At 41.2% G+C, this 23,125-nt stretch overlaps 1 protein-coding gene across 2 annotated transcripts in view; it reads right to left on the bottom strand.

Annotated features, from left to right (window-relative positions):
• The window catches only part of cfdp1 (craniofacial development protein 1), a 211,890-nt gene that overhangs the window by 38,556 nt on the left and 150,209 nt on the right, over positions 1-23,125 (bottom strand). For both annotated transcript variants that reach the window (XM_073069946.1, XM_073069945.1), the window contains exon 6: positions 6,526-6,684. In XM_073069946.1, coding sequence (XP_072926047.1) covers positions 6,526-6,684 — 159 coding nt within the window. The remainder of the gene's footprint in view (positions 1-6,525; positions 6,685-23,125) is intronic.

The following is a 23,125-nucleotide window of genomic DNA, read 5'->3' as shown; positions in this document are numbered from 1 at the left end:
ATAAACAATCAATGTCTTAAAGGATTTAATTTTCTGAAGAAAAACAGGAGGGTAGTTTTACTTGGATTTGTTGATAAAAATGCAAACATTCAACAGGAAGAAAAACAAATTATTTGAGGGTTTAAAGAAAATTTTGCAAAATTATTAAAGTAATTTTAAAAATAAACTTTTTTTGCATGAAGTTGTTCTCTTCTATATATTCTGGCTCAGGTTCTTCCCAGTGTTTATTACTGAATATTTACAGAGGGTGTTATGAGATACCAGTGGAAAAATACAAATATCATCTTAGTAAGATAAATAAGTTATATAAAGCTATTTTGCTTGTTATTTGTAAATTAAACTTTTTCATCCTGCTTGGCTATTGACTCTCAAAGTCACAGATTGCAATTTAGCCTTCAGAGATCAAACAGAGAATAAAGTAACCTGTGGTGATTTTGAGGAAGAGGGGTGAAGGGGGAAACAGAGTTGAACAGCAACGAGAATGGAATACAAATGCTGGCTAGCCAAAGAGACGATATGATGAATAATTAAAGTTGGGCTAATTTGTGTAGAGGATTCATTAAGAACATCAGATGTCCAGCAACAGATACAGTACAGCCAGCACTGAGAATAGTGCTGGAGTAAGAGGTGATGTTGGATTGACAATGACATTACATTCACTGGCTGTAATGACATACCTATGGTGATCCATTTCAAAATTATCAGATGCTATAGGTTAATAAAGAAGCCTCAGTAATTTTTGACCTTAAACCATGCTGTCAGAGAAAGAATAGACTTTAGATACACAGAACTTTTATCCCTTCCAGTTCAGCGATTGGATAGTAATCTGTCCAGCGAACTAAGTGATCGCCAATCAGTAAGTCTACAGAGGACTTCTAATAAGATGGTGGTGCGTTTGGACACAGCACCCTTTCTAGGTCCAACCGAAGGTGTAATTGTTCATCCTTTACGCCCTTTTTACGATCACAAGACACTGCTGGTTATCAAGAACACCTGCCCCACCAGCAACCTGCTCAATAGCAGTGGAGCTGGACTTGTTGCACGCCATGTTGTAGCCTGCTACAGCCAGCCAGGGAAGAAGGCAACAGAGGTGGTGTGTGATCCAACAAAAGGTGTGAGTGATTGTCCCGGATGTTTTTCTTGTGATCACAAGACCCTGTTGAACATTGTGGAATACTACAAGCTTGGTTCACTGGTTCATTGGTGAGACTTGACGACAAGGGAACTGCGCAGTCGCAGTTGTAGCGCAGATGAGGGCCTCTTACCACGGGGAAGAGTGGCTGCAACAGACGGTGTGGTGCAGTGTCCATGCTGTGGGATTGGGGGCTGCTCTCCAGTGTTCGCTCGGTAGAAGACAAGCTGGATTATGTTTGTCTACGACTGCACTTTCTCGTAGGTGTGATGATCAGACTGCTGTGGGCTTGTTCTCGCTGACAATATCCTATGTACCATCATCTACAGGACCTGATACTCGGGGACCTGGGCTACTTTTTTATGTATGACTGTATGCTTGCTACTATCTTGTATGTGTTATATGTGCCTTGTGCGGTATATGACTGTTGGTATTAAGTTTTGAACCTTGGCCCCAGAGGAACACTGTTTTGCTTAGTTACATCCATGGGTATTCATGTATGGTTGAATGACAACTAAACTTGAACTTGAATTACAAACAGGACACCATTGACCTTTGCATTTATACCTATGGAAAGTGCACTTTGCTTCCTTCCTTCAAAACAAAAATAAATACAAGCTCTTGCTCCTCGGAAGACAATCATTTGCACATTCCCTTCTTAATCCTGGAGCTCCCTATCAAACAGTACTTCAGGAGCATCTTCACCAACACTACTGCAGTGATTTACACCCTCCTACCGTAGGGCATTCAGGGATGAGTTTTAAATTCTGGCCTTGCCAATTAAGCCCTCAAACCATAATGGAATATTACAAAAATAATGTACATACCGTTCATAAGCAGAAAGACTTCTGACCCATTCTCAGCTGTCCCTCACAAGATTTTTTTAATAACTGTGCTACCAAATTGCACAGAAGACTGAGATCAGAAATGACATTTCAGAGGCAATTCAGTACATTGATGTTTATTTATATACAAACAATTTCCTACACAGCAATTGAGCTATTATCCATATCTATAACAGCATGTATACAGAAAGTAATGATGGACTGGTTTATCTCTGTGTATGTGACTGATCATGGAAATTTGACTGTAATCCCCAGTGTGATGTCGAAACTAAAACTGGTTCTGCTCTTACGACAATTAGCCAGGAGGCACAATTTCATTAATACTCCCAAACAAAGAGCACAGCCTTGCTACTTGTAATAAAGTCTATACCTTTAAATCCAAAATGAAGTGCATTTCTAAAAGCTAAAGCCTGAGGACACAGCTTTCATGCACTATGAAAATAAACAAGCTAAGATAATTTTAGCCAACAAAAAGGCAGCAAAGCAACCTAGTTCTTTTTCAAACAAGAACAAAATCTCAGGATACATGACAAAGAGACACAAGAAAGACAAAGGTTTCTTCGCTACCAACAGCAAAGCTTTCTTTATATTTTGCTGATGCGCTCTTCTGATTCTTAACACATGCACAATAAAGATTTGAGTTTAAACATAGAAAGGCTTTAAGAATTAGTGTTACATTTTAATATAAAAAGAGTTAAGAAAATAACACAAGAAGCAGGAATGGTTATAATTCGCCTCAATTCTGCACTGCCATTCATTATCATGACTTAAATCCATTGTCTCCCTTCACCCAATCTTCACATCACTTAATGAAGAACAGATGTATTGTTTAAATCAGCCCTCACCGAAGGCTCAAGTTAATCTAATTTACCCTAAATTTGATAGTTACTAATTGCAAGCAACCACTGGCTTAAATGAAATATCTGACTGTGTCAGAGTGAGGAGCACTGACATAATGATATTATTCAACATGGAGGAATCTTTTGAGTTCAGTCTTATTCAAAGGTCGTATTCACAAGTGTAGCACGTCAGCATACCTTACAATCCCTCATGATTGTTCATATTCCTTAGCAAGACCATCTACAGCCACTTTCTCAAATCATTCACCACTTTCATTGTCACGTACCATTGGAACATCTCTCCCCTTGGTAATCATAAAAAGACAGATACTCTCCTAGTAACTTCTAATTGAAATTCCTAATTTCACAATGCCTACCCTGTTGGGTTTATACTGTGAATAGAATACTAGTTCCAATTTGATTATCGACGCTGCCAAACTTACAAACTGTAACCACATCTCCAAAGTAATTGTTATCTCTCAAATTTGTTTTTTACAATTCCTAGTTTGAGACTTTCCATCAAAAATCCATTGTCACTGCATTGTAATAGCCTAAAGGCAGAAATGCCATTCTGTCTGACAATGAGCATGCTGTTAACCCTTCTTAACATTTCAGCAGTTGGTTGAGCTCAGTCCTGTCCTGTTTCAGAGCACCCACGCTCATTCCCAGTGGCAGACAATTTCAACTCACTTGCCCATTCTCACAATAACTTGTCCATTCTTTGCTTTCGCTGCTACCAGGATGAAGCTCAATGCAAACAGGAAGAATAACAACATACACAAAATGCTGGTGGAACACAGCAGGCCAGGCAGCATCTATAAGGAGAAGCACTGTCGACATTTCGGGCCAAGACCCTTCGTCAGGGTCACTCTCATGTTGGAAGAATAACATCTTGGATTCCGTCTGGGTAGTTCACAATACAATGGCATGAATATCAAGGTTTCTAATTTTAAGTAACCCCTATTCTCAACTTTCCCCACCCCAACTCCCTCCACCCCCATTCCAGTTCTTCTTGGGTCCTCCTATTTTTGTTCTCTTTCCCACACTCCACCCACCTCCACTTAACCCATCTTCCTCCCCCTCCTCTCAATCCATCTGGTTCCTGTTGTTGTTCACCTATCCCCTACTCTAGGATATTCTCGGACTAAGCATATAAAGAGGAGTGGGAGTAAGGAAAAAAATAGCATACGGTGATGTATATTGCTCCGCATATCACCCAAAGGCAGCCAAAATACACCCAGTGTCCACTTTATAAGCTACCTCCTGTACCTAATAAAGTGGACACAGAGAGTATGCCCTTGAATGAAAAATCCGTCAAAAGGTAGTGGGTACAGATCAGTCCATCACAAGTAAAGCCCTCCCCACCAGTGAACACATCTACACAAAGCACTATTGCAGGAAACAGCATGGACTATCAGGGAACCACAGCACCCAGGTCACCCTCTATTCTGTTGATTGAGTCGCCAACTGTTGCCACCAGGAAGAAAGTACGGAAGCCTCAGGACTATTACCACCAGATTCAGGAACAGTTATTACCCCTCAACCAGCAGGCTCTTGAACTAGTGGGATAACTTTACTCAACTTCACTTGCCTCATCACTGAACTGTTCCCACTTGCAAGGACTCTTCACCTCATGTTCTCGATATGTATTGTTTGATTATTCATTATTATTATTTCTTTTTTATTTTGCATTTGCACAGTTTGTTGTCTTTTGCACAGTGGTTATTTGTCCATCCTGTGGTCTTTCATTGACTCTAATTTGGTTGTTGGATTTACTGAGTATGCCCGCAAGAAAACAAATCTCAGGGTTGTATATGGTGACATATATGTAATTGGATAAAATAGCATCTACTTTGTGGCCCAACCACTGCTGTAGCCCATCCACTTCAAGGTTCAATGTGCTGTGCATTCAGAGATACTCTTCTGCACAGCACTGTTGTGATATCTGGCTATGTGAGTTACTGTCACCTTCCGGTCAGCTTGAATGAGTCTCACCATTCTCCTATCAATTCTCGCATTAACATTGCGTTTTTGCCCAAAGAACTGCTGAGCACTGGATGTTTTCTTGTTTTTTGCACTATTCTCTGTAAACTCTAGTTTGTTGTACATGACAACCCCAGGAAATCAGCAGTTTCTGAGATACTCCAAGAACCCCGTCTGGCACCAACAATCATTCCACAGTCAGTCATTTAGATCATGTTTCTTCTTCATTCTGATGCTTGGTCTGAACAACAAAAGAACCTCCTGACCACGTCTGCATTCCGTTGTGCACTGAACTGCTGCCACATGATTGGCTGATTAGATATGTGCATTATCGAGCAGGCATACATGCATACCCAACAAAGTGGCCACTGAGTGTATTTGTGAAGATGAAAGACTACGCCCTCACCATGGCCACTGTAAGCCACTATTATACACACATGGTTATATAGCAACTGATTCAACACTGCAATACAGCTCCAGGTATATAAAAATATTTGCTTCCATCTCATCTCAATTTCTGATGTGAAGATACAAATAGCCACCTGGAAGAAACCACCATATTGCAATTCATTGAATGGACACAGTATTCACTGAGTTCAGGTTCTTTGTCCTGGTTGAGACTCTCATACTCTAGCAACGTATTTCTCAGACGGTTCTCAATCGCTATTAGGACACTGGGTCTGGAAATAGCTGTGATGGTCACTGGAGTGAAATAACTGAATCAACTCTTCAGTTTGAATGTGCTGCAATTATTCTAAGAAATTATGAAAGATTTCCTCTGTAAATTTACTCCACATTGCACAGACGAACTGGATGTCAGTACTTAACAATTTATTTTCCTAGATAGAATACATGAAATGTGAATAATTCCAACATTTTGGCTGAAATGCTTTATGGCACATGTAAGCTTCAAATCAATTAACGTTAGTGAGTGGTGAGGCTACATTTAGAATACTGTATTCAGTTTTCGTCATACTGCTATAGGAAAGGTAATATTAAATTGGAAAGAGTGCAGAAATACACGAGGATGTTTACAGGACTCAAGGACCTGAACTAAGGAGAGAGGCTGTGCAGGTTAGGACTATTCATTGAAATGCAGATAAATGAGGGGAGATCTAATATGGGTGTATAAATCATGATGGAAATGGATAGAGTGAATTTCCAAGAGTTGGGAAATCAAGAACTAGAGAATATAGGTTTAAGGGAGAAGGAAGAAATTTAACAGGAACCCAAGGACAACTTTTTCACCCAGAGGAAGGTCAGTATATTGTATAGCATGAGCTGCTGCAAGAAGACACTTGAATAGGTAAATTGATAGGATAGTAGAAGGATATGAATGAAATGTGGGCAAAAAGTGGGAAACTTGATCAGCTTGGACCAGTTGAACTAAAGGACTTGTCCCCAAGCTGTATAACTGATTAGTCCTGGTTACAGCAGATTGTGATGCCATAGCAGACTTGCCAATACTTGAAAATACAACAGTGGAAACTAACTGGTATACAACTGAACAGAATTCACAGTAACAATCAGTTTCTCCTACTGTGATAAAAATGTGCCCTACAACCAGTAACACGCTTCAGTGCTTGTGGGAAATAGAAATAGATGATTCAATCGATTGGCAGCCAAGTGCTCCCCAGTACAAAGGGATCACAAAAACAGATCAGGTATCTTTGTGATGTTCTAAAATTTTGGTCAGTTTCCATAAAGACAGAGTTTGGGCACTCACCCTTCCTTCCCTCGGTTGTGGATTGCAAGCTCATCTCCAATCCCCTCCGTTTCCTTGAATGCTTCCCAGTCAATCTTCGATTTCTCCAAAGTGCTCAACTTTTGCTTCTTTCCTCCAATCTTTCCCAGAATATTATTTAACCCACTTGGTCTTTTAGTTCTGCAAAAAAAAATTTAAAATATTCTGAACAGGAACAATGCAAATCTCAATTATACAAAGGCTTTAAAAGCAATATGACAACTGTCACTGAAGTAACTATTCAGTCGCCAATGAAAATATAAATTATGTATGCTACTCAAATATTTACTCTTCCAACTTCAATCTGTCTACTACGATTTGCATTTCGTGCAAATTCAATTAAATCAACTTCTTCAAACTATATTTGGTAGCTAACCATTGATCCAAGTAACAAAGTTTTTTTTATATACTGCAACAAAATCAATATATGCAAAAACAAAATGTTGAAGCTGGTCAAAATCTGAAATAGTATTTGAAAATGCTGGAAACATTTGTTGATCAGGCAGCGTTTGTGAGGAAATACATTTTATGTTTTGAGCTGATGACATTTCTGGCATTTCTGTTCATGCCAAAATGTGTATGACTGATATGAAAGATATTGACAATATATACAACAAAAGAAACAACTGAACTTACATTATCCTTCCATAAGCTCTGCACATTCCAATGTATTAAATAGCTGAAACACTATTTCTGACAACACAAACAACAATGCAATAAACTGCTATATAATCTAGGACAGCAGGTGATTTCAAAAAATGCTCTGGAATCTTTTACAGTCTTCCATGATTGCACTTTCAAAACCTAACAGCTAGACAGACAACAGTAGTTATTAGATAGGAACACGTATAGTAGATATGTTTGTGATAGTTTACCAAAATTCTTTGGGAAGGTTCTGGTGAATTGGAAGACAGCGGATGACATGCCACTGTTTAAAAAAGGATGTGGACAAATGCAGGTAACTTAAAGTCTGTAGTTAGGGAAAATGCTTGAAGCTATCAGTAAGGAAGAAACAGCGAAACATAGGGTACCATCAGGCAGACACAGCATAAATTTGTAAAGGACAGGTCTTGTTTGACAACATACTGGAGTTCTTTGAGGATATAATGAGTTCAGCAGATAGAGGGGAACAGGTAGATGTTGTATGCATGAATTCATAGAAGGCGCTCAATAAGGTGCTTTATAAAGACTTATCCATAAGATAGGGGTAGGTGGAGTTGAGGGTAATGTATTAGCATGGACAGAGGAATGGTTAACCAACAGAAGACAGAGAGTTGGGACAAATGGGTGTTTCTCTGATTGGCAGTGAGTGGTGAGTGGACTGCCACAGGAGTCAGTGCTTGGCCCACAATCGTTCATGGCATACATTAACGATTCAGAAGTGGGGACAGAGAGTAACATATCTAAGTTTGCTGATGCCAGTAAATTGAGTGGAAAAGTAAATTGTGCAGAGAAAGTGGAGAGTCTGCAGAGAGATATAAATAGGTTAAGTGAGTGGGCAAGGGTTGAGAGATGGAGTACAATGTTGGTAAATGTGAGGTCACCCCCTTTGGCAGATGAGGGAGTTAGCCAATAAGGAAGGATTGAGTTGCCTGAGACTATACTTGCTGAAATTCAGAAGAATGAGAGGGGATCTTATAGAAACATAAGATTATGAAAGTGATAGATAACATAAAAGCAAGAAAGTTGTTTCCACTGGTAAGGGAGACTAAAACTAGGAGTCATAACCTTAAGATGTTGGGCAATAAATTTAGTATGGAAATGAGGAAAACTTGCTTTTACCAGAGAACGGTGAATCTGTGGTATTCATGGCCCAGAGTAACAGTAGAGGCTACCTCATTAAATGTATTTTTAAAAAAGTTAGACAGAGTTTTGCAAAGCAGGGAATAAAGGGTAATGGGGAAAAGGCAGTAGGTGGAATAGAGTCCACCACCTGATCAGCCATGATTCTATTGAATGACGGAATTTAAGCATTCGCTATTTTTCTTTTATAGGCTAGATTGTCTATTATTATTTACAGGAATTATTGAACACATGACCAAGTGTTTTGAGTACAGTGAAAATATTGGTGGTGAGACACTCTTATTTGAGATGGGCATAGCCTGACACTGAAAGATGAAGGTGCTAGCATGCATCTGCCATCAAACAGGCTATCTTGACCTGGAATTTGCCATGCTCTGGGAACCTGCTGTTGAAATGCATTCATCCTGACAGAGAGCACGCTCCTGACGTGTGCCTTGCATAGCACAAAAATTCCCTGCCATTTATAATGGTCAAGCCTAAATACAGTCCAGGTCTTACTACATGTGTGTGTAGATAACTCCAATTATTGAGGAATTGTGAACAGACTTGAAAATTTGTGCTGTTTCAACAAGCATACCTATTCATGACATTATAATTGTAAGAAGATAATTGATAAGGCTAAGGGTGACTAGACTAGGGCAATGATAAACACAAGTTAATCTAAAGATGCTGGAAATTCTGAGCAACACACACAAAATGCTGGTGGATCTCAGCAGGACAGGCAGCATCTATGGAGGGGAATAAGCAGTTGACACTCGGCCCAAAAGGTCAACTGCTTATATTCCTCCATAGATGCTGCCTGGCATGCAGAGTTCCTTCATCATTTTCTCTGTATTAGACTAAGGCAACAATCATTGAAATCTTGCAGCAATACCCTGGGGTTAAGGTAATTGATCTTCAGCAATTATATCTTCCTGAGTTCGAGGCATGACTCAGTCTGGATTTCAGTGTTTCCTCTGGCAATCCTTCCTTGAATCAATATTTGGACAAAGGGTGTAACAAGTTGCAGAGATAAATGGTTCTGGTAAAAGCTGATCATACCATCTGAAAGATTATTGGTGAGTAAATGTCAAATGATATGATAACCAACAGCAGTTTCAGTTATTGACGTAGACTGAACTGAAAATAGATATGTCCTACTTTTTGCAGACAGTGTAATTTTACACATAGCCAATCAAATGCCACTAATGTAAATACAGGTTGAGCACACTTTATCGGAAATGTTTGAAGCCTAGAAGTATTTCAAAATTGTTGGGATTTCACAATATTTGCACCTATATAATGAGGTAGCTTAGAGCTGACCCAAGTCTAAACACAAAACCCATTTACATTACACATATGGCTTATACATATTCCCTGAAGGTAGGTTATACAATATTTTTAATAATTTTGTGCATGAAACAATAACGGGTACATTGAACCATCAGAAAGGTAAGCTATCACTACCTCAGCTGCCCAGGTGGACAGTCGTGGCTGTTTGGCATTGCCATCACTGTTTGCAAAACCAATCAGAAAAGATGTCCCTGGTGATCTATGCCCTTTTGTTAGCATAATAATGGACTGGTAAGGTATTCATTCCTTTAAAACAGCAAGGACACACACGTTTGCCGAAAACCGCAAGTTTACATTTAAGTGTGCCCGCTACATTAGCACATCCCAACACAGTTGTTCTGTCCTTGGCACCCTTAATTCCCATAGGAACTTTCTTCCATGTCTTTCTGGGGAAACAACAGCAGAACAACAACGTCAACATTGTAGGCTTATTCTGGTGTTAGATTTTCATCAACAACGATCTTGGCAAACTGATCAATGAATTTCTCTGCTACTTCATGACCAGCAGCTGCTTTATCACCACAAATCTTTCAAATTTTAATGCAGTACCTTTTCTTAACTCACTGCAACCAGCCTGCTGAATGTTCACGATACCTTCAACTTTCAGTTTGTTGTGATAGATCTTTCCCTGTTTCATTTACAGCATAACATTAAGTGGCATGTGTTCACTCAGATGCTGACAAATCCAGTCTTTTAATACATGATTGAGATCTTAATTTTCTGCTTTATGCAATATTTTTCTATTTCTCATTATCTGTTTTTCATTACTTTCAGGATAGAACTTTAACATTTTGTCCTTCAGTTTCTTCAAGTCATACATGGTGGTCGTTCCAACACCATGCTCCTTCTACCACTTGACTTTCTGTGTTATAGTGAACATAAATGCTTCCTCCTTTTCTTTTCACTAACTGCAGTCATTTTTGGCATTTTCAATAATCTCTTCACAGCACAGAGCACAGAAAAGGCGCAAAACCCACGATAATTACTGTGAGCGATGCATGAAGGTCTGGCTATAGTGACTGCTGAAAACAAACTGGTGCCAACAGCGTCCCATTCAGTGTTTGTGCGGTCACTTCTCAGAACTGTCTGTGGTGCTCAGAGACCTGTGCATCCCCTGGAAACCTTCCCAGCACCTTGTGGTTCCATTTGTGGTGTCAAGTCAGCACTCAAAAATAATTTTGGATTTTGGAGGTTTTTGGATTTTCAGATCAGGGGTGCTCAACCTGTATAATGGACCAGCTTGGTTAAAGGCACAACTAGTTCTGGAGTACAAGTCTTCAGCACAACAGCCAGAATGTTGTCAGTTCCCATAGCCTTTGCTATCTTGTGTGCTTTCAAACATTTCATATCTGGTGAAGTGAATTAGCTGAGAACTGATGGCAATGCTGAGGACTGCAAGACAAAGCTGAGATAGATGATTATTTTGACTGTTCTTGTACTCGCATCATGTTAGTTGTTTAAATGTCCACACTACACACGAATAGACTTATTAGGTTTTGGAGATGTCCATTGTTGAATGTGTGCTGCGTTTGTTGTATACCATGCCTGTAGCCTTGTAACTTTTTCAACTTCTCACTTAACCATGCACCCCCCCAACCCCAGCCTGATAGTATTGGCAGATTGAGAATTACTCTGGGCTGTGAGATTACAGACTATGGTAGGTTACAATCAGTTGCTAACAACCTAACAGGTCCCAACTCTCTAAGAAGACCTGTTTTAGCAGTGTCCAGGGCCTTGTATACAGCATGGAATTTGAAGCCAATGATTGATGAGTGAGAATTACACAAAGCTGTCATCACTGTATACACCAATTAGCTTCCACAATCCAAAGGCCAGAACTTTCTAAACGCACAAGTAGCAGCAACAATTTCAGTGCATTATCTTCTACTCCAACCCAAAAACTACACTCAATACTCAAAGCTGCACACCAATATACACCCATTTATTGTGCATCATGATGTACAACTATTTAACAGCAGCTGGCAGAGAAAATGGACAAATATTTACCCTCTAGTACATGCACCAGCCAATTTTTTTCTGTTACCTCAACTATACAATTTTTTCTAAAGCTTCACGCAGTTGTGTTGGACACAATTAATTGCACTAAAATATTTCAAATTGGTCTTGAATAGTTCTAAATAAATGCTTTCACTCAGACCATCAGGAATAAAGAAATAAAGAAAGATGAAATTTGTTATTGTTTTGCCCACAGTGTTTGCTTTTTCTACTTAACAGATACGATTTTAAAAAAAATCGACATTACCTAGAATTGTGGAAAAAAGCTTTGAAGAAAAACATATTCTTCAATCATAGAAATCCCAAGCTTCCAACGACTTAAACTATGGCGAAAGTGTTACAACTCCAATAAAGCAGTAACCTGTATCAAAACTGTGTGCTGCTTAATTCATATAAGTGGATTATGATTTTAATTGCATTTTAAGACATTCATACAACTTCTCAGATAATCTAGTTTCATGAACAACACTACTGTATTTTCAGACTGCACCTTTAATTTAGGGAAAGGGCTAGCAAATAATTTATTTCCCTGCTCCCTTTGTATCTTCAGGTTGCCCGAGTTTAACTACAATACTGTGGAGGCAAAGAGACTGCAGATGCTGGAATCTGAAGCAACAATTTGCTGGAGGAACTCAGTGGCTCGAGCAGCAGGTGTAGGAGGAAAGGAATTGTTGGGACTGATGCAGAGACTTGACTTGAAATGTTGACAGTTCCGTTCACCCAGACATGCTGCTTGACCCGCTCAGTCCTCCAGCGGACCGTTAATCGCATTACTTACTCCTAGGCCCCATCGGCTGCTCCCCTATAGACCACCTTTCCAGAGTTTGTGTTTCAAGTGCACAACAATGAGCGTTGATTAATAAACATAAAAGCAGAAAATGATAGAGACACAGCATTAACATTTCAGATCAAAGATCCTTCATTGGAAAGGTTCCGATAAAGCATCTTTGGCAACATCTCCATTTCTCTTTCCACAGAAAATGCCTGACTTGATGAGTGTTTCTAGCATGTTTTCATTTGAGATTTCAATTATACATAGCTTTTGCCTTTTTTAAAATAGAACAATCACAAAAAAGTAATAAATTAATTACCTAGCCCTTCCGTCTCTACCAATATTGTATAGTTCCATCAATAATCAACAAACGGGTGAAGCATGGCTATGAACCCACATCTGCCTTTGCCCTCTTATGAAATTGAGTTATTTGTGTATCTGTAACTTTTATTTTCCCCATTTCTCTCAGTTCCAATTGGCATTGCCTGCTTATAGGTGGTGATCTCCCAAGGCCCTAACAAATGCCTTTCAAAATGAGTGAATTTGAGGATTCAGGAGGCCCTGGTGATTCTATTAAGTTGATATGTAAGTAATTAGTATCCCCCTTTAGAAATATTATTACAAACAATAGAAAGCCTGCAGATGCTGGAAATCTAAGCAACACACACAAAATGCTGGAGGAACTCATCGGGCCAGGCAGCAGCAATGGAAAAGAGTAAACAGTTGACACTTTCGGCTGAGTCCCGATGAAATGTTGATTGTTTACTCTTTTTCATAGATGCTGCCAGGCCTGCTGAGTTGCTCCAGCATTTTGTGTTGGTACATTAAAGTCATGCTCAGGAGTAAAGAGATGAGAACTGATAGATGCAATTAGAATTGCAACTAAAAGGAAGTGCAAGGATCATAAACTGTTCTGTGCTTTTGAAGTATTTCATAACACCATCAGTGTGCTGTTCAAGGTACAGGCAGGCTGTTAAGAATCAAAGTTCAAAGTAAGTTTTATCATCATGTCACCATATACAACCTTGAGATTCATTTTCTCGTGGACATACTCAATAAATCTATAGAATAATAACCATAATAGAATCAATGAAAGACCACCTAGACAGCATATATGGAAAAGAGCACAGCCACTGTTTCGGGCCAAGGTTCTTCACCCTTCAATCAGTATTAATTAGTTGTCTGCATATAGCTTTGCAAGTAGAATTTGTAAACAAGTTATTTGGAATATCTGATCAAGATGGTGCCAAACTGCAATGTCCATCAATATCATGATTCAGACTTAAGCTGATTTTTTTAGGTTTGTAGGGATGGTTTTTGTAGACAGCGTAGAGCTGGGGACAGTTTAGGGACAGCATGAGGGGGAATTAGAGATCAGGGGCAGTAAATGAAGAGTCTGGGCAGGAGCCAGTGTTTGCAGTCCAGACTGGAGCGCTCTGCGGTTGAAGGTTGGCAATCACAGAGGTCAGGAGAGCAGGCGGTGAGGAGACCAGAAATTCCTGTGACCGCCAGGAGTTGTGACCCAAAGGTCAAACTAGTGATTTGTGAATCCAGGAGTCAATAACCAAATGTTGGCCAAAGCTGGAGGCCCAATGTCTGTGAGTCTGAGTATCTGAGGTGGCCTGTCCTGGGGTTGGAGGCCTGCCTCTGTGTGGGAGTGGGTGGGAAAGGGACTTGGTTGCTGTTGTCCTGTTTCGTTTTGTTATTCTTGCTGCTTGTGCCGTTTTGTTGAACATTGTGGACGTGCTATGTTGACACCAGAATGCGTGGAGACTCCTGCAGGCTGCCCTCAGCAAATCCTTAGGCGTGTTGGTTGTTAATGCAAACAATGCATTTCATGGTATATTTTAACATACATGTGATAAAACATCTGAATCTGTTCAAGTGACACTTTTTCTGTTTCACAGGGTGGGAAAAAATATTAAAAATACATGAAATTAAGAGGTTTCCTCCTGGGGAAGGGATGACCACTGTACAATAGCTACATATTTTCCGAGAGTTTCAAAATGTTTATCTTACAATTTTAAATTCCTTTGCAACACACACAAGCAGTCATCAGAAAAGGGAGTCAGTTCACTTGTAGCCATCCAGTTATTTCATTCTCCCACTCAGTTGAATCAGTTTGCTCTCACGGTTCATTGTTCAATCCCCTTCCAAACAAAACTAGGGCAAGAGGTGCCAAGATTACTGACTCAAATCATGTGGTTATAATATGTATCTTAAAACTATGAATATCTCCAGAATTATTTATGCTATGCTACAGATGAGTGCAATTCTCTACCGAATGTCTATTATGAGGAACAGTGAACCACAATTCAGAGACATTATGCATTAGAAAGGGCTTTAGCCAACCACTGATCCAATGCCATTAATGTACTGCCTGAGGTTTTGGCTCTACTATAGTCAGCTTAAAGCTACTCTTGTTTAACTAGACTATGTTTTAATAAAGAAAAGACATTTTGTAATCGCAATAAGATTACTAATATGCCACAGTTCAACAAAACCTGGATCATCATCTCTAACTAAATTGCCCAAAATTCAGATAGCTTGAGCTTAGTGAACAATACAGCCTTAAATAAATTCTACAATTTTTCTTTTGTTATTTTATAGAGGATTATTTTCTGCATGTCAAAACATAAACAACCAGAAACTTCCTCTGTTCAGAGAGGAGTTGGCAACTGGAAATGATTCTTATGTTCCAAGAGCTGGCATAGACTCAATCAGCCAGAAAGCTTCCTTATATTTCATTAGAAAATATGGCAAACATACTTAGAAGGAAGCTCACTACCACATTTGAATGGCAACTAGGGAGAAGGAAAACTGCTGGCTTTGTCCATATCTTGTAAATTAGTGGTCGCCAACCCATCGCTCTCGATCGACTGGTCAATCTTTGAGACTTTCCCAGTAGATCCCGAAAAAAAATGAAAAATAAATACACAAATACTGTTGAGAGATTGTTTCCGGGTTGCGGGGTTTTCGTTCCGTTCTTTCTGCCCAGTGCGCATGCGCATAGCTCCCCTGTACTACACAGTGTACTTCAGTGGTCCCCAACCAGGTCCGCGAGGAAACAATATGAGTCAGTTGCACCTTTCCTCATTCCCTGTCACAGCCACTGTTGAACTTGAACCCACGCGAGGTCATCAGTCGCCTAAATGTGTGGCCGTCAGGAAGACCTGATGCTACTGGCCCGGAGCGCGGCCGGCGGGAAGACCCAATGCTACTGGCCCGGAGCGCGGCCGGCGGGAAGACCCAATGCTACTGGCCCGGAGCGCGGTCAGCGGGAAGACCCAATGCTACTGGCCCGGAGCGCGGTTGGTGGGAAGACCCAATGCTACTGGCCCGGAGCGCGGTCGATGGGAAGACCCGATGCTACTGGCCCGGAGCGCGGCCGGCGGGAATACCCGATGCTACTGGCCCGGAGCGCGGTCAGCGGGAAGACCCAATGCTACTGGCCCGGAGCGCAGTTGGTGGGAAGACCCGATGCTACTGGCTCGGAGCGCGGTCGGCGGGAATACCCGATGCAACTGGCTCGGAGCGCGGTCAGCGGGAAGACCCGATGCTACTGGCCCGGAGCGCGGTCAGCGGGAAGACCCGATGCTACTGGCCCGGAGTGCGGTCGGCGGGAATACCCGATGCTACTGGCCCGGAGCGCGGTCGGTGGGAAGACCCAATGCTACTGGCCTGGAGCGTGGTCGGCGGGAATACCCGATGCTACTGGCTCGGAGCGCGGTCGGTGGGAAGACCCGATGCTACTGGCCCGGAGTGCGGTCGGCGGGAATACCCGATGCAACTGGCTCGGAGCGCGGTCGGCGGGAAGACCCGATGCTACTGGCCCGGAGTGCGGTCGGCGGGAATACCCGATGCTACTGGCCCGGAGCGCGGTCGGCAGGAAGACCCGATGCTACTGGCCCGGAGCGCGGTCGGCAGGAAGACCCAATGCTACTGGCCCGGAGCGCGGCCAGCGGGAATACCCGATGCTACTGGCCCGGAGCACGGCCGGCGGGAAGACCCGATGCTACTGGCCCGGAGTGCGGTCAGCGGGAATACCCGATACTACAGGGCTAGAGTGCAGACAGATGGGCTCCACCTCTGAACCTGTTTTAGCACACCGAAATGTTCGTGGGGAATCCGGTGTTAAAATATTTGCAGACGACCTAATTCGGGCTCAAGGTTTCGTAAGTATCAGAGCAGCTACCTCGCTGCGATCTGCTGAAACAAACTTCTGTCGGTTGATAGATCCTACAAGGAGGGCAGGCGCGGGCCTCTCGCTCTCCTCGCTTGGTTGGTCGCTCTGTCTGGACTGCAACCGCCGCGGCCCTGGCACGGGGACTTCCGGCCCTGACCTTGTCCACTCACCCCAGCCGTGGCCAGCTGCACCTGGCCAGGGTGTCTGGCGGCGGGCGGGCAGAGGATGGAGTTCGGGCTGGGTGCGGCAATGAAGCCCTCAAAACTGCTTTGGTACCCTGAGTCCAAGCACCCTGCACTTAAAGACGAACCCGTTGAGTTTTTTCTGTGGAAAAAACATGAGCAGGGCGGGACAGCAGCTAAGTGTCGAGAGCCGCGAAGGTCGTGTTTAACACACCTCCCACCACCCCCACTCCCCCCCACCGTCGGCCGGTCCGCAAGAATATTGTTAATATTAAACCGGTCCGCGGTGCAAAAAAGGGTGGGTACCTCTGGTGCTTATGCATTATTTCTACTTCTGGGTTGCGGGGTTTTACTTCTGGTCTTTTCTGCCCCAGTGCGCATGCGTGTAACTAATCAATTTGAAGTCGATCTCGCCTTTCACTAAGGCCGAGGTAGTGGATCTTGGGCTTAAAAAGGTTGGTGACCACTATTGTAAATGAACAAAAAACACAAGTCAGAAATGTAAGGTTATGTAAAACCATATATTTGACAAATGAGTACAGTTTCAATGAAATGAACATAAATATATTAATAAATTTAAATGTTCTAAGGTGTTCATAAGGATATTTCCTTACTGTATAAATGGCATCTACATTCGGCTTTTATGTCAGTTTTTTAAAAAGACACTCTGAAATAAGCAAACATGTTGAATGCCTTATTTGTAATCATATGGGTTGTGTTATTACTAGATACCTGTACTCTTTTGCAAACTTCTTCTCTTAGAATCACAGTGTGGAGAGAGGCAACATTTTTCCTAAACATACCAACTAATTCCTACAGTACTCATACCGAGAAAATGTGGAGAAGGAAGGAGACCATGATAATCCAGTCAATGCTGATGGTTTAAACACACCCAAACACAGAGGAATGCCCAGTTATAAAGAAACACAGCATGGGAAAAAGCCCTTCAGCCAATCATACATGTACCAACTAGCAAACATCTATTTACACCAATCCTACATTAATCACATTTTTTATTCTTCCCACATTGGCATCAACTCCCCCCAGATTCACCCCTCACCTGCACGAGCTGCAATTTACAGTGACCACATATCTTTAGGATGTGGGTGGAAACCAAACTACCTGTCAATAATAATTAAGTTTAACTCAAATATCAACTTGACTTATAAAACTTGTAACTTATAGAAGATTGTGGGTTCAAGCCTCGCCTCTAGACTGTTGTAAAGCTCTGAAAGAGTACTGTATTCCAGGATACGCTACGTAAAAATACCTCCAATTTTGATTGCTAGATGAATGATAAAAATGACATTAAGACTAGGCTCCATTCTGCATAATATTTTTTTCTAACCTTAGTTTAAATTAACTTGAAAAGTTTACAATGTAGAAACAAAATAAATCATTTTAATGAAACCAATTTTAGAACAAGAAGGTCTGGTCAGACTAAGAGTATGTTTTACAGTAGATATGGTAATATACAACTACATGAATATGTATGTTTATGTTACCACATAAAACAGTTTTGCACAATAAATGGTCAAAATGTCACATTTAATGGAAAACAAATACAACTGCAAAGGCTGGAATTTGAAATAGAAAGAGGAATGCTGTAAGTACTCAGCCAGTCACATAACATCTGGACATTTCAGATCGGTCGGTGGTCCTTCTTCAGAACTCCCATTTCCATCTATGGTAATATATAGGATCAATCATAGAAATAAATAAACCTAATTCAGTTATTAGTGGTTTATAAAATGAGGTTCGTAAATTACTTTTAACAACCCGCTGCTGAATAATTGATCTCAACAGCTCACCTGCATTTGGAAAGTAATAGTGTTAAAATTGTACACTACAATCAGGTACAGAAGCTCAGTTTAAAGTTTTATAACAGGAAACAGCTTTACAACAAATCACCAATCTATAGACATCTAATGAATGACATAACTAAAAGCTGAATTTCTGTAGGCACATTAATATCTCCACATTAAAATTCACATATAACTCACAGCAGTGCAGGTGTTTCAAACACAAAACCAGCTTTAGGAGGCTTCAAGGAGAAAATTGCTTTGTTACTCACAAAGACCTTATGAACTACCAGTTTTAGGTTTGATATTGTGATATATTTGGGATCAGTTCTTTTATCCTTTGTAATTACATTTGGGGAGCTTTAAATTTGGCCGAATCTCTGGTGACACTGCACCCATTGAAAATCATTGCAAAGCACAGACACGGAGGTACATGAAGGATAAAATCAATCAGAAACCGCTGATATTCTGATGGTTGGCAATGCCAGTGGCAAAGTAGAGCTTTGTTCAGTGCTTGTTCTTCTCAAGTGAGCCTTAAAACTGGGTTTTGCTTAGCCATCTGCCCACCTGGGCAGTCATGTAGATGCACTGTATCTTAAAAAGTACAAAGCAAAATTACACCTACGCCTTAGAGAGGAATGTGTGAGCACAGTACGCCAATTATTCCAGTGAGGGGATTCTCCAATCAAGTGGTGGCCTATTTATGTACCCATCTGAAATAACCATCTCTTCAATTTCAAATTAACAAATGATGTAGCTTCAAGTGCTGTTGGTAGTGCATGGTTACAAATCTATACCATCAATTTTAACTTCACATTGAAAGGCCTGGCTCTCATTTCAAACCCTATCTGTTTGTCCCAGCCTACCCACTGAGTAGAAAGAATTGCTCTAAAGTCACATTTTCCTATACTGAAATGGATTTGTCACTTTTGATTATGGCGTAGAAATGACTATTGCCCAATAGCATTAACATCCACTGTGATGAAGTGCTTTGAAAGGTTGGTGATGAAACATATCAACTCCTGCCTGAGGAGCAACTTGGATCGATTCCAATTTACTGTTAGAACAGGTTCACAGCAGCTGCCATTTCATTGGCTCTTCACTCAACAATGGAGCACCTGGACAGTGAAGATGCAATCATCAAAATGCTTTTCATTGGCTACGGCTCAGCATTCAACACCATTATCCCCTTAAAACAAATCAGTAAGTTCTGAGACCTGGGCCTCAATATCTCCTTGTGCAATGGTATCCTCAATTTCCTCACTTGCAGACCCCAGTCAGTTTGGATTGGCCACATCATCTCCTCCAAAATCACCATCAACACAAGTGCACCACAAGGGTCCCCTGCTCTACTCCCTTTATACTTAGGACCACGAGTCTCAGCACAGCTTCAATGCCATATTTAATTTTGCTGATGATACCAATGTTGTTGGCCGAATTAAAGCAGATGATGAACAGTATATAGGAGGGAGACTGAAAATGGCTGAGTGGTGCCACAATAATTACCTCTTAATCAAGGTAGCAATACAAAGGAGCTCATTATTGACTACAAGAGGAGGAAACCAGAAGTGTATGAGCCAGTCCTCATTGGAGGATCAGAGATGGAGAGAGTCAGCAACTTTAAATTCCTTGATTCTTTCGTTTCAGAGGATCTATCCTGGGACCAGCAGGTATGTACCATTCAAAGAAAGCATGGCAGTGCATCTACATCCTTAGGAGTTCATGAAGATTCAGCACCTCGTCTAAAACTTTGACAAACTTCTATAGATGAGTAGTGGACAGTCTACTGACAGGTTCCACCATAGTCTGGTGTGGAAACACCAATGCCTTTGAATGGAAAAACCTACAAAAAGTAGTGGAAGGCATATGAAGGCCATCTGTTAATATGCTGGATGGCACTGCACCAAGCCCACAGTCCCCACATCTCATACATATACGAACCAAATGTGGAGGGCTGATCTAGTTGGCCTTTCACATTCCACAGATAGACCACCAGGTTAGGAGAGCAACTAGATCTCGGGCAGTTTAGTGAAGAATTCTAGTCCCGCATCAGCCTTCAACAGGTTTTGGCAGATTTTTACACATCTCTAATGTTGATATCAGTTGAAGTAAATAATTAAAAGTAAAAATACAGTTAATTAAGCCAAAGCAATAGATAATAAACTGAAGCAGAATATTTTTTAAAATACTCACTCTTCCCCTTAATTTCTTACCTACAAGCCTAAAATTCCCATTGGAAGTAATGGGGGCTTATTTTTCCCAGCGTAATGCTGAGAGATCTCAGGAAGACTCTCATCTGTTTCAACACCAGCAATCCTTGTTGAAACCACAAATCAAAGCCAGCAAGATTTGGTCCATGACTCTTTCTAATTTGCTGCTTCATTTACACTCAACAATGCTTCCTATCTTTATGTCAGTCTGCTCGCTCACTCTTGTCGCTGGTAAAAACAATTACACTTACTCACTTAGCACAATGTACCTACTTCAGAGCAACACACACAAAATGCAGTAGGCCTGGCAGCACCTATGAGAATAAACAAACAGTCGATGTTTCGAGCTGGGACCCTTCATCAGCACTGGGAAGGAAAGGGGAAGGGGGTAGATAAGAATTAAAGGGGTTTTGTTGAACATCTCCACTCCATCAGCCAAAAATGGAATTTCCCCCCTAGCCAACCATTTTAATCCTGATCCTCATTTCCATTCTGACATGTCTGCACGATAAGGCCATTCTCAGGGTGGAGGAGCAATACCTGATATTCCGTCTAGGTAGCCTCCAACCTGATGGCATGAACATCAATTTCTCCTTCCGGTACTTTGTTCCCCTCTTTTTCTTTTCCCCTCCCTCTTTCCTCTTCTTCTATTCCCCACTCTGGCCTCTTACCTCGTCTCCTCACCTGACTACCACCTTCCCCTGGTGCCCCTCCTTCTCCCCTTTCTCCCATGGTTCACACTCTTCTATCAGATTCCTTCTTCTCTAAGCCCTTTATCTTTCCCACCCACCTGGCTTTACCTAGCATGTCCTCCTCCCCTCCCCACACCTTTTTATTCTGGCACCTTCCCCCTCCTTTCCAATCCTGATGAAGGATATCGGCCCGAAACATCAACATCTTATTCATTTTCATAGATGCTGCCTGATCTGCGGAGTTCCTCCAGTATTTTGTGTGTGTTACTCTGGATACCCAACATCTGTAGTGTCTCTCATTTTTATGATTTGCTGCACCTATTTAAGTCTAAAAATTACAGATAGGAATACATTTGTTGTATAAATGGTTTAGCCATTTATATCCAGATCTGGCTGGACAAATTGAACAATACTGGATCTTGCTCCTCTGCCAAACTCTTCATTGTTCCAGGGTTATCTTGGGATATCACTTAGCTCTCTTCTGCTTTCCATTGTTAAAATTTTCCTACTCTGACTTTTCTATCCTCTTCTCCAACATAAAGAGCTTGTGGAGTTGCCACTAAAACTGTAATAATTCATGCTTTATTTCCTCTCCTCCTTACCCTCACATACCAAGACAATCTTCTGCACTGCTACAGCCTGAACCTTACATTTTCTGTACTCCAATGCCTCTTTACTGATCATTTGGTACAGCAATCTGGTTCCCACTTTCTGGTTGGTACTTCTACCTGACTGATATCCTAACTCTCCTACTGACCCATCATCATATTTGACATTGTGAACGAGTTACCTTTGGAGGTATTGCCCTTCAGTCTTCAAATCTATCGTCATTATTCTGTTCCCCTTTGTTCCACTTCACTTTCAATTTTGTTTAATGTTCCAAAGTGCTGGACATTTTACCATCTTCCAACTATATGCTCATCATTTCCATACCTACACATCAAAACCTGTGCAATCAGAGTTCCTGCCCTGCAGTAAACTGAACTGGCTAATTACAGTCAAATTAGCTCCATGACTTTGAGTTTAATGAATTATTCTGCTGCTCACCTTTACAAATGAATCCAGAGAATCTCATGCCAACTTTGATCCCACAAAATGACCACTAGAGTCATACAAATGCTGGTGCCTTCTCTTCCATATCTACATCTTGATAATGCCCAATGAAGACATGGGATTGGTTACGACACTGAAGATGCCCAAGTCTACCGCAACATCAGTTCTCAGGACCGCACCTACTTGATCATGATCATGAACTATGTTTGTTCGTATAGTTAAAGATTGGGATAACCGCTACCACTGATCATAACTTAGCCCTCCCAAAGTGCTAAATGTGGAATTAAATCTGAGCCCAATGCAAATAAACCCTCTTGATTCCAGCATTAGTGAAGGTAAGTGGGATAAGGACAAGTCTGTTTTTATCAATTTACTGTGAGAATGGAGGAGGGCATTTGATCCTTCTCCCAGCAGAGCAATCCCATCAATCTCATTCACACTGCTCATTTCCTTGTATATCTACAACTCATTCCCTCTCCCTTTGATTCTTTTACCACTTAATAATACCAAAGTAAAGGCTGATACAATAGGGAG

The sequence above is a fragment of the Hemitrygon akajei genome, chromosome 17 (genome assembly GCF_048418815.1).
Source record: "Hemitrygon akajei chromosome 17, sHemAka1.3, whole genome shotgun sequence".
Classification (NCBI taxonomy): domain Eukaryota; kingdom Metazoa; phylum Chordata; class Chondrichthyes; order Myliobatiformes; family Dasyatidae; genus Hemitrygon; species Hemitrygon akajei.
This window is presented reverse-complemented; position numbering and strand designations above follow the sequence as displayed.